At 34.3% G+C, this 13440-nt stretch overlaps 1 protein-coding gene across 6 annotated transcripts in view; it reads right to left on the bottom strand.

The window, feature by feature from the left end:
• The window catches only part of LOC106783761, a 130020-nt gene that overhangs the window by 20625 nt on the left and 95955 nt on the right, over window positions 1-13440 (bottom strand). For all 6 annotated transcript variants that reach the window (XM_014742580.1, XM_014742579.1, XM_014742583.1 and 3 more), the window contains exon 5: window positions 9687-9797. In XM_014742580.1, coding sequence (XP_014598066.1) covers window positions 9687-9797 — 111 coding nt within the window. The remainder of the gene's footprint in view (window positions 1-9686; window positions 9798-13440) is intronic.

The raw sequence follows: 13440 nt of genomic DNA, 5'->3' as shown, positions 1-13440 counted from the left end.
CAGCAAATAAAATTCCAATTAACTACCTCCCTCTCTCCTTCCCACCCCCAATAGTGTTGTATATCAATTTTTAAAGAGTACCTTTTAAACCATACAGACAGTGTTCATTCGACAAAGTTAATTAAACATTTGCCAATATCAGTTTCGTCCTAAATGAAGGATTTTCAAAATGAATGAATGAATGAATGAGGGGGTGGTTATGTTGCGAAGCAAACGATTTAATATGACCGACTAAAGGATCTTACCTATTCGGTAGGATTCCTTACCAAATGGAGACAGAGATGGAGACGGAGTGAGAAAGAGGTAGGCTGAGGGGAAGGGATAAAGGAAGCACCCTTATCCATCTTCTTGTAGTCACAAAGCGGAGATCGGTCCGTTTATTGGAAAGTTCTCTGGGATCGGGTGTAGCTGACTCGCGGATGAAAGCAAAGCAATTCCCTTTTCCTCGTTCTATTTTCTCCGTTATCGATATACACACAGTTGCTAAAGCTGGAATGTTGGCTAAAACGTTGATACTTCCGAACGCAATTTCGGCAAGTCCCGGAATTTGCATGACATTCTCTTTCCCCCTCCCCCATCCCCCTCCCACCTCTTTCACAATAACATCCACGTAGCCGCCTATCGTTTCGCTAACGATTTCATTCTAACGATTACTTTAGATTGATAATCATGGTTATATTACAAATACGTTCATGATTACAATATGTGGTGGTACCAGAGGGGATACGCGGCCAAATAAATTCACGTATTTTTCTTTTGTAATTAATTGTTTGTTCTCTTTTTCTTTTTTTTTATTGATTTATTTACCAAAATTATCAAGTTTTTCAACGAGAGGCAACGTAATATATTTCTTTTATTCGAAGTTTAAATTTAGGAACAAGGTAATAAAATAATATAATATGAACAATAGCTTGTGATTATAAGATTGTAGATAATTAATTTGACATATATAATGATGATTATCTTTATAACAATACAAAAAAAATAGAAAAGTTAGAGAAAAATGATCGTTTAATTTGCATGGTTATGGCAACATGCTCGATCGATATTTCAGGATAACAAATAACCCCTCCCACCCTTCCTCTTGTTTCCCAGTTTCTTTCGTCGGCCCCCTGTCCCCTCTCTATCTCTCTATAAGAGCAAGGGAAATTATTGAAAGGACCGATGGTGGTGGTGGTGGTGGGTTGGCTTTGTAACGCGCAGAAACGGGTGAGTATGGCTATCGGAAACGCGCGTAGATCACGCAGGATTATTCTAACACATCTCCACCCTTCCCCCCTTCCACCCTTTTTCCACTGCCTTTGCACGATCCCTAAGCTCTACCGGATGCATACTAATTGCTACGAAGCCGTACGTGAGCTCGCGCTAAGGCGTTACGCACGTGCCTTGCACAGTATTTTCTTAAAAAAAAAACAAAAAAAAAAAAGAGAAGAAAAGAAATATTTCCTATGAATCCGGAAATATTATTGATATTGTAAATTTCGAGATAAATTGATAAAATATGCCAATCTTAAAAGGAGGAAAATAAGAAAATATTATATAACGTTACAGATAATACAAAAAAAATTTGCAAACGTTTATCAAGAATTTTTTTGAAAAAGAAGGGGAAAAGTGGATTCAATTCTATTAGACAAATATTGATTGAAATTTCTCACAAAATCCAATGATTTTTATTATACTACAAAAGCTCGTTCGGTATTGTTTTTTATTTTTCACATTTATCCTTACAAAAAGAAAAATAAAGTTGCAATTTCGTATGTAAATTTTGATTATATCCATTTAGCATAACGAAAAAGCTTTAATGTTTTATAAAACATTAATTCGAAGAATATTTTAGTGACCCACTGTACATGGGGGGGGAGGGACGGAGAAAGGGGAAAATACACACACAAACACATGACAATTCGTTTATCTGTGAGCTATTATAAGAGTCGGGGAACATTTCCGTGGACAAACCGCGAGCATCGGAAGGGATCGGAGGGCAGAGGAGACGGGGGTGCGGGTAAAGGCGTGTCTCGACGATGGACCCTTCGCCTTTTGTTTCCACTGTGGAAAATAATTCGTGGCTTGAACGGGACGCTACGGATATAAACGTGTGCGCGCATCTCTGCTACGCCATTAATTAAAGACTCTCAAGCACGACCCTTCGATAAAAAGCCGTAGGGTCGACTAAGGGTGCCTTTCTCTCTCTCTCTCTTTCTCTCGGTGAATTTAGCATTTCAAATGCTGCAAATAAAAAATTAGGAAGAGAATAGGGGTAACCCAAAAAAAATACAATAATATTTTTAATCTCACACACCACACACACAACCGTATAGAAATTTAAAAATAAATTTATAACAACGATCATTTTGTTCATATAATAAGTACGCTAATGGATAAACGTTTATTATTTTAATATGAAAATACATTCCTTTTCGTCACATTTTACAATTGGATAAAAGATATAACGAAAAAGGAATGAAAATAAAATTTGTATTCGTCGAGCACAGCTTGTATTTGGAGTGTTACCGGTTCCCAAAGTGGTTTAGCAAACAAATTAGGCGATCAATTTTTCGGACACCCTATGTATCACTTATCTAACACGTAATTGGTCATATTTTAATCCATATTATTCAATCGTATAAAAGGTACGTCGTTATGTATTAATACAATTTTTCATTTCATTTGTGATTTTCATATTTTCATATTTTTATCTTTTGTTGACCCAAAAAATATTCTCTGACCTAAACAAAAATAACATTTTCATGTCTTAGATCACTTTGATTGGCACCCCTCTTTCGTTTAACCGTATCATTACCTCTATTTTCTTCTTTTTTCAAAGGTAAGAATAATCTTATTTATCCTGAAAAAATGAGGTTGAGGGTGGTAGGGCGGGGGAATGAATGGGGTCTACAAAAAGTAAAAATAAAAAGAAATAGGTCAAATGAAATTATATTCTTATTATTGCGCGCGTGCAAAGTAATTAACAGGTAGGGGAAGGAGAGGAAAGGGGTAAATAATGCAGTAACCGTAACGCGATAACGGTGGCGATACGGCAAAAAAATAAGTTTACAGTTTTCAGTAACAACGGGAAGAAGAAGCTTGATTATTTACAATTCGGTCGTGTCGATCGTGCGCGTTTATTAAATTTCTCTCTCGGTGTTGCATCGTTCCCGTTTAATCTCGTTTCCGTTTTCAGAATGTGAGAGAAAGAAGGAAAATACAAGGGGCGATCGTTAGTTAATGCGGCACACGTCGTCCCGCATATATGTGTACGTTGTGTATGTTCTCTTTTTCGATTTAAAACCGCGCTAAACGTTTCTCCTAACACCCTCCCACCCTCGTCACTTACGATGATAATAATTCATCGAAAATTTCATTTTGATATGCCTACTATCGTAACGTAGAAACAAACTTATATTATTAATCGCTATATTATGATTGTTGTTTAATATTATATCATTTTTATTCGTTACTTTTTTTTATTCTTTCTTGCAATTTTGTTATCTCCACAAATTTCTTCGCGATTAAATTGTTAGATGATTTATGATTTTTGAATTATTCCTTTTATCTCTCTAAATAGAGAGTCAGATTTTTACGTTAAGGTATATTTTAACAATAACGGTAACGTTGAAAAATATAAATACCACCTTTTATTTTTATCTATTATATCATTCATTTTTTTTAACCAAGAAAAAAAATATTGATCTATGCATTTAATCGTAATATTATTTGTACGGTAATTAGTATTCGTTAATTATTTCGTATATATATACGTTTATTATTCGTTGAAAGTTTTTTTGCGGTTGTGTATATGCGAAAGATCGTTCGCGAAGCTTATTTAGCGTGATATCATAGAATCAGTCCGTTTTGCAAAGGGGAAATGATCCATTCGTAGAACGTTTTCTCCATAGGATGCTGAAACGTACCGTTTCAAAGTGCAAAGTTATGTACTACTCGGGCGCATCGTCGTAAAACCGCGATGGCAATGTGGTCCAACCCCTAAATGTACCTCGGTCATTAGTCATTACTCGTTCTCTATCTATCTATCTATCTATCTATCCATTTCTCTCACTCTTTCGAATCGATTAAAACGATTTATCGTCCCCCTCGGGAGAATTTTGCAAATTCACAACGGCCGAGCACAGAAGAAAAGTATGTTGAAAAAAAATGAGTTACTTTTCTTTTTTAACGAACACTTTATTTAGGTTAAATGTATATTTAAAGGTGAGCCGTTAATTAGACGAATAATTTCTTTTTTTTAAATAATATTTTAATTAAAAGTTAAAAATACAACAGTGTATTATATAAATATATATTATAATAGTAATATTAAAAATTTGCAAGAGAAATTCAGAAAAATGTTGTGTTATTATCAAAGAGAAAACGTCATGCAATCGTGATATGAACCATTAAGCGATTTAATCGAGTCACGCTAATCTACAAATAAATTCGACGAAATGATTCTATAGTTTATATATATATATAACGTTTCTATTTTACGTAGAAACAAAATATATTCATGAATAAAGGATTCACCGCAAAAACCGCAAGGATTTTCCGTAATCGTGGTAATATTCTTTGTTTGCCACTTTGCAACTTCTTATCCGTCTTTCTCGAAGGGGATTTTTGCTTCTTCCACAGAGAAAAAGAAGAAGAAGAAGAAGAAGAAAACGTGAAGCGGATTAAAATTTTACGCCACGACGTTCTTCTTTGAACGACGTTAGGTGTCCTCCCTTAGCTCAAAAACTTTCCGGAGAAATGAATTTAGAAAGGTCGAAGGGGACCCGTGGGTAAGTTTACGACGTTGGAAAAGCGAGCGTATAATTATCCGTTACTTCGAATAATTTCAACCAAAAACGATTCCCTCCGCAATGACGTATGTATGGAAAAACATGTTGAATAAATTTAATCCTTCGAATTTCAATCCAAATTTTATTTTATTTTTCTTGATCGTTAAGGGAAAGAACACATATAATATTTAAATTAATTATTCATTATTTCACATAGAAAATTTGATAAGCGTTTATCATTTATTTTAGATTTAACATGAACATTTTTCTTTTTTTTCATACATGTATAATAAAAATATGATATATATATATATTAAATTATTATTAAATTAATTATATCAGTATTAAAATCACCCTAGGAGTAATATGAAAAATACTTTAATAAATCGTTAGATACGTTTAAATGAAAATTCACGTAGGAATTGTCTACCATTCGCAAAGAGACAAAAGAGACTTAAGGATAAAGGGGGGGAAGGACGTAAGAAGGTTAGGCCTATGAACCCTAATTTCTTGTTCGCGCGTCTCTGACATTGGATACGATCGGTGGGAGGATAGAATTTCAGTAGGAAGCATCCTACGGATCTAAACTCGACGACTTGCGAGCCAATTCCTTTTACCACCTGTTCTCCTATCTCACTTACTCAAACTGCAACCCCCCACCCACTCACCCTTAGCCCTTTAAACTGTAGGATTTATTTCAGGGAAAGTTGAAGAGAAGCCTCCTCAAGGAGGCAGAACCTTTGGTAAAGAGAAACTGAAAGAGACAAACGGTCCACGAGAGAAGAGGTTAGGAGAGGGATGCAGGGGGTGCACGGGGTGCAAGTTCGGATAGCAGTGGAAACGGGTGGGGGAATGAACGAACCAAGGGCAAGAGGTACTTGTCTCGAAGAAAGTCGCGGTGAGGGTATTTTTTTTTTTTTTTCGAGAGAGGAACGATGATGACTAATGTACGTACGTGCGAGCAATTTACATGCCACTTTGCAAAAAGATATCCTCTTCTCTTAGTCTTCGCTTTTTTTTCTTTTTCTTTTCAACCCTCCTCTCTCTGTATATACCTTTTACGCTTACGCGACTCACCGTCGACGTATCTAACATTTGCCTCCTGTAAATCCTCCCCCATTCGAGGAACGCACTACGCGAACACTCGTCTGTCGGATCCGACGTTTCATCAAATTGCCTGTCTTTTTTTTCTTCCTTTTCCTTTTCCTTTTTTTTTTTTTTCTTTCTTTCTTTTTTATCCTGCGAGAATAAGCCCAAGGAAATTCTTTTGAGGAACTCGCGGGAAAATATATTGGTTGTAATTTTATTTCTTCTTTTTTTTTCTTTTAATGAAGCCGTCGAACTCTAATGCATTTTTATTCCTCTGTTACAAATAGTCAGCATATATATACGAAGGGATAAATGTTAATTAGGAGTCGATATTTTGATGAATTTATTGTACAATAATTATGCGTGCATCATTTTTATAGAAAGATATTTTATAAAAAGAAAAAAATACTTTGTTTCGTTTTACAATAGATTTTCATTTATCTTAAGGGATATTTATAAACGAAGGTTTGATATTTATAAAATTTGTATAAATTATTTATCATCGTTATTATATTGAAATTGTTGTTTGAATAAATGAAATAAGAAGAAATAAGATTCGTAAAGGTAGGACTCGATGTATTTATTATCTAGGAACTTGCAAATCCGAGATAGGATACTTAGATCGAAAATCCTTATAGGGCTTGGGTGCGTCGGAAAAGAAGTAAATTTGAAAGGCGCCGGGGATGAAGGATAGAGCAGAATGGTAGAGGGAGAAATAAGGAAATAGGGGAAGAAGGTAAGATTCAAACGGCGCCGAGACGTCGCGGACGTTCCAATCCTCCTTTACCCTCCGATCCCCTTTTGGTATCGATCATTTACTACGCGTGTCTAATGAAAAATGAGAGGGTGACATCGAGCGTACGAAACTAACTCCCTTTTTTTTCCCTTCAAAAAATATTATTTTATAATTTATGCGTTCTTAGAAGTAATACGCTAATTTAAAAAAACAAACAAACATACGCATACGATTATTCTATTTAACTAAACATTTTATTTTTTATTTCTGAGATGTATGCATAAATTTAATAGAAATAAATTATTATTAGGTTTTGATATGAATCGAAATTAAATGTAAATCGAGACAGAGAATTCGTTTGAATGATATACGAATACTCAATTAATACTTTAATAAATTATTATAAATATATTATTGATACATTTTCGTATTTGTATATTTTTACACCGTCAAGTTTATTAATAGACTGATTTATATAATGGTAAAGTACACGGCATTCTTATCATCGCGAGAGAATAACTAAAACATACCTTAGAAGCGAGAAACCTAATTAGTTTCAGTCAGAAATAATTGAAATGTTAATTCAACATGGTTAACAATAACGTGACTAGCCTGACAGCATCGGATTATTCTCTAGGGACTCGTTTAAAAGAACTGGCTCGTGTTGGATAAAGTAAACACTTAAAATTAAGAACACAGCATTCACCGAAGTAATATACAATTTTTTCCGTGTCATTTTAATTGTAACAACAATAAGCGACCATTTAATTTTACAAATCTAATAAGAAGACACACAAAAGGTGTCACAATTGATAAAATATAATATTCTTCAAAGTTGAAAAATGATTTCCAATCGAATAAAACTTTGAAAAGATGATGTACGATACACTTTTAATCTTATACAATTTTTTCCATTGAGTTTGATTGAAGAAACACCCTCCACCCTTCGTTCCTCCCACCCCACCCCTTTGGATAAAGAAAATTATTTGGTCGATATCGTTTCCGATTAATTGCAGAAAGCATGTTAGTATCCATCGTTCGACATTCGCTTTCAAAGTGCAAGAGGAGAATTTGTGCGAATGGTGGGAGGAGGGAGGGTGGCGATGGTGAATTTTAAGCTCCAGTCGTACGTGAAGATTGCTCTCGCGGCAAAGCTCGAATCGACGCGTCCTTTGATCGCAAAACTACTATGAGCACCACCCGAGGCGGTATCTGTTTGACCGTAATTCGAGTACGACTAATAGACGGCGAAGCGTGTTTATCGTTGAATGAGAACACAAGAGAAGCCAATCTAACGATTACTACATCGTAGAGAGGGTTCCCCTAACTCTGATGAGATATCTTTCAAATCAAAATATTTCTTATCAAAAAATGTATTATTTATTATTATAGCAAATATTATATAATACATTTGTCTCTATTAGAAATTTCATTCAAAACAAATCTATTCACTTGGACAATTAGTGATATTAGTAATAGGTGGTTGCTTGGGTATAGCTTTGCATTTAAATAAATAATACTACAGAGGATTTTCTTTTTTATTACTATTATTTTTATTATTTTTTTTTTTTAATTAATTACACATACAAAATATTTAATATTTTACGTATATATAAGTAACACTATAGAGTCGAGGTTTAACGTAACGCAAATCTAACACGATTCCAAATAATATTTTCCTTTTTCATACGTAAAATTCTGAAAGAATTCTTTTTATTAACCAATTCGAAAATTACAAAAGTTTAGTTTTGATTAGAACAAAATGGGGTTGGGTTATTCGAAACTAGTGTTTGATGGTAAGAATTCATTTGAAATGCGAAAGGTACGTTTGTAAGGAAACTTCGAAGGATAGTAATCGTCGTCATCGCGACGAATTGATATCCTCTCTCTCTCTCTTTTTCTCGGCGTTCTTTTCTCACCCTCTCGCTCAAGGCTACAGACGAGTCTTTATTGAAAGTGAACCCCGCGCAATGTCTGCCTTTGCATTATATGAATATATATATATAGGTATCTCCTTTCGACTTAACGCGCCCACGATTTTATTCCCCCCTTACTATACCATCCCCTTATTCTTCGTCTATCCATCTTTTCTCTCTTACCCTATCGCCTAAAAGACGTTTCATCCCTTAAATGCGAGATGAACTTAAAGTCAACGCGACAAATACGTTCGAAAATGTATCTAATTTATCATTCTAATTATCAATTATTCATCGATCCTGATCAATTTTTGTGATCAAAATTAATCGTTGCGAATCATATTTTATAATGTTCTTTTTTTTTTTCTTTTTACGGTTGAAAATATTTCTCACCGAGAAGAATTAATTGCATTTATTTATGCAGAAACGGGAGAATCGTAATAGCGGCAGTATTATTTATTATACCTATTAAAGTTAAGAAAAAGTAAAGCTTCTTTTTTTATTTTATAGGTATAATAAAAAAAAAAGAGAATAAAATGAAATCCTTGTTGACTTGTATGAGATAAGAAGAGACGGTTCCTTTATTTTTATTAGAATAATAGTATTTACTTTTTTACTCGTTGCCAAGAATATATTAATCAGGAATGAAGATTATGTGAATCTGAAAAAAATAATAAAACAAAAAACACCGAAAATTGAATGCCGAGTACTCTATACTTTACTAGTCTGCTTGGGAATCCTTGTTTTTGTCATGATACTTTATATCATATAGATTTGGTAAACGAAAGGAAGAGAGGGCTCTCGTTGGAAAAGGGCCGGATAGACGTCAGAAACAGACCTCCCCCGCACATCATTTTCCTCCTTTCTCTTTCACTTAAGTAGAGAAACCATTGCCCTTTTCAAATGCCGTTGTCGTTTAAGTAGCTCTCGAGGAAATCCAGATTAGTTACGGATTTGCCAAGTGTTTTTTTATTTATTAACATAATCGATTTGTCGATTGTCCATTTTCATTTGTTCCCCCGTTATGTTTCATTTATAAAATAAAAGTCATTTATTCAACGGGATATAATATACTTATTTTTATCTTTGCAGTGAAAAAGAATGGTAAGATAGAGAAAAAGAAAATTACCATTCGAAGGGTTAAGCTTATAGGAAAAAAAATGTTTTTACCTTGTTAATTTGTCGTTGAAGTTTGGTGATCGTAGCACGATCTCGTTGAGAGACGAGACGTTCCGCTTGCAGTGCTCGTTCCAATTCGTGAACTCGCTCCTCGAGGCTCTCCTGAAACATTAACGTCGGTTTCGTGAACACGATAGCGTAACTTTTGTGTCTGCTGCTGCTGCTGCTGTCTTTTCTCTCCACGTCGAAGCGGGAAAGCACTTAAGGAGTTAACGTTACCGTTACGATCGACCGTCCCCCTCATCCCCCTCCCCCCGCTTCTGACTTTAACGGCCAGCCCAATTCAGCCTTTCGCATAGGTATTTACTCGTAATGGACGCGAGATAAAACTTCATTAAAAGCGTTTCCGGGATGAGCATCGTCCGTGAATATAAAAGTTTTCTATCTCTCTCTCTGTTTCTTTTTCTTTTACTCTATCACTCTTACCTTTTGAAGTGAAACTTCTTTATAGCGAGGGGGTAAATCGACGCACGAGATTTAACGGAGAGTGTGACGTAAGTGTAACGTAAGTGAAACGAATTAAAAAAAAAAAAAAAATTATAAGAGAGGGATCAGAGATAGGATGAAAGTGTCGAGTAAAAATATAAGGTCGATCTTTTTTCTTTTTTTTTTTTTTTGTGTGAATAAAATAGCGATAAGAAGAGTGAGATGGAGAGAGAGAGAGAGGGAGGGTATACTGTTAAATATTTCAAACAAAATTTGTTTGACGAATAATAATGATTCATTCAGTTCAGCATAAATGTTAGTCGATAATTTTTAAGGAGAACATTTTCTTAAATAAATGTTAGTAAACGACTTATGTACTCTAAAACATAGACGAATAGTTTTTTTTTTATTTATTAAAATCTATATTTATTCACATGTTAAAATAAGAAAAAGGAACATATAAATTGTATGTTTGGTGGTAAATTTGTGGAAATCCAAATTTCGTAGTAGCACTTTCGTAATCTCCGACGTACGTATAGAGTACGATCTCTTCTTAAAGTTTAAGCTCTGGCTAAGGCAGCTTAAAACTACGCCAACAGGAATTACGTCTCGAATATCCTGCCGAAAGTTAGAAAGTGACTTTGCTCTTGGCTTTCTAACACGAAACAGACCTTCGTCTGTAGTCATCTTCGTCGTCGGTATCGATTCTTTTCCGATTGCTGTATTTCCCTATACTATTCGTATCATTTTTACATTAAAAACAAAATAAAATTCTATATTCGTATAAATTTGAATATATTCGCGTAATTAAATATATATAATAATTAATTATTATCCCTATTATATCCGACACGTAGTATAACACGTATATATTACGGTCATAGGTATTAACCAAAAGGGTTAAGATTCAAGAAGAACCCTTTCATATGCCAGGTCACGTAGTTTACCCCTTTTCGTGCATCCCACCTTTCGTTTTCTATTGTTTGTCTACTGGCTTTGTTGCCATTATCGATAACAACGATAATAACCAAACGTAGATTCTAAATTGTTTTTAGATTTGTCCTTTAAAATAAAGAGAATAATATTTTTGATGAAAAATAAGAAATAGGGAAAAGAAAAAATTGGTATACCTTGACGAAGTATTCTTTTTATGCAAGTTAGTTCCTCCTATCGTTCGTGAGGCTTGTACAATTATAACAAGCAGCTGCTGCTGTGTAACCAGCACTTGGCTTGCACCCTTCCATGTGGACGGCAAGGGCGATGTTGGGTTGGGCTTATATACTTTATATACATATGTATATATGTATTATGTATGTATGTATATACTATCCATTGGAAGGACCCATAGAATTAGTACGGAGACTCGCGGGACGTCATTTAAAGTACGGACCTGCCACGATGAGCCCACTCTATATGCAGAGATTCCGTTAAATTGCAAACGGCCATTTTCCAAAGAGGGAGGATTCAAAGACACGAGAATGGTGTACGGGGGAGGGTGGGTCTTTCTCTCCACTACACGTTGGGTTTGAATGAATTGGCTTCGACAATTAACTCGATTCAGGCGTCATCCTTTTTTAATTAAAACGATTATTCATTCGAGCGTGGAATCATTATAAATAATTCAAACGGCGACAAGGGGATTATTATGATTTATTATATATATAATTAATTAATTAACTCTCGTTACTTTTCACTTTGTATTATTTCACAATGAATTTATATTATTTATTATTAAATATATGATTAATAAGATATTTCATTTGAGAAATTATTTTCGGAAGAAAATGAAAGATATTTCCTTTTTTCTTTTTTTTTTGGGTACAATTAGGGAAATATTAATAATATGTAAGATAAGTAATTGGACATTAATGTATAAAGGAAAATGAAAAATTAGACAAATCGAAAAATATTGAAATTATTTACCACACACGTGTGTATATATACGTATATACACGCGTGCAATAGAGAGAACCCTCCAGTTTGGCTCGCATGATACTTTCTTTCCCTCTTTTCGCCAATTTCCCGGCTATTCATCTTCGTTTACCCTCGAAAATCGTTTCAACATTCTCTTTCTCTCACTTTTTTTCCTTTCCGTTTGGGCACGAGAAGCCCCGCTTCGTCGTGAAAGAAATATACAAATAAAAATAAAAATACAAATAAGAATAATAATAAAAATAAAATTAATGCTTCGATCGCGGCACATCCCCCTTCGGCCAAACTTTGTTTACCGTTAAAAACTTTTCCTCATTTTCTCGGCAAAGATCAAAAATAAAGCTTTCGTTTTTCTTCCTGTTAATATTCGGAAAAAAGCTTTCACGCGTATTAGCAGCTTTAACAATATTAAGTTTAAGCCTTGGAAAGAGAGAAACATGCAAGTACTTACGCGTAGCTTTAATTATACAATTTATGAGTAAGCTGCTTCAGAATTGATAAAATTGGCTAATTAGTTTAATTAACGAACCAGGTAGCAAATAATAATAATAATAATAGTAAAAAAAAGAGGTAGGTGAGTATTGCTTTTGCGGATTTACCTGGTACTACTTAAATTCTTATTACTACTCGCATCTCTCTCTCCTGATGAAATCCTCTTTGCCGCTACTTTCCATTGGTTTAACTTTGATCCTCGTTAACGTCATCCCTAGAACCCTTCGCCATAACACGAACTCGCTTTCAACCTTATCGTACTTTTACCCGACACACAGTATCGAAACATTTCTCAGGCTTTTTCCTTCATATTGATCTCGTTTACGATTTACATTTATGCGTAATCACGACACAACGATACGTCACGTTACACATCGCGATACGATTTTTTTTAAATATTATTCTTCTTTTCATTTATTTATGCAGATTTACCTTGATTTATATTAAACTTTATAGATAAATTATTCTTTTTTAAGAATACTTGACAACAACAAAAAAAGGAAAAAGCAAATATTATAATTGTTATAATTACTCATATCGAATACAAATCCGAACAGAATTTTCTATCATCGATGTTTTCCAACCCTATGTTTAGTACCATAAAAGCCTGTGTGCTTGGGTTTTATGCTAATACAACGTCATGTAACGCACCCCTCGTACTTGGCACGCATGATGTCTGTACATGATATCTCTGTAACGATTGATGCTACGACCGTGATAGAAACACTCACGCGAATGTAATTCCATTTGTTTATTTTTTTCTTTCTTCCTTGTTATTTTCTCCCTTTCTCTCACTTTTTTCCCAAGGACGTAGAAAAACAATTTTTCCTATTCAACTATCTAGCCCATCGTTCGTTGGAAATCTTTTGATAACCCGTACGAAGATGAAATGATT

This window comes from Polistes canadensis, unplaced genomic scaffold (genome assembly GCF_001313835.1).
Source record: "Polistes canadensis isolate GaletaPanama2010 unplaced genomic scaffold, ASM131383v1 scaffold_25, whole genome shotgun sequence".
Classification (NCBI taxonomy): domain Eukaryota; kingdom Metazoa; phylum Arthropoda; class Insecta; order Hymenoptera; family Vespidae; genus Polistes; species Polistes canadensis.
This window is presented reverse-complemented; position numbering and strand designations above follow the sequence as displayed.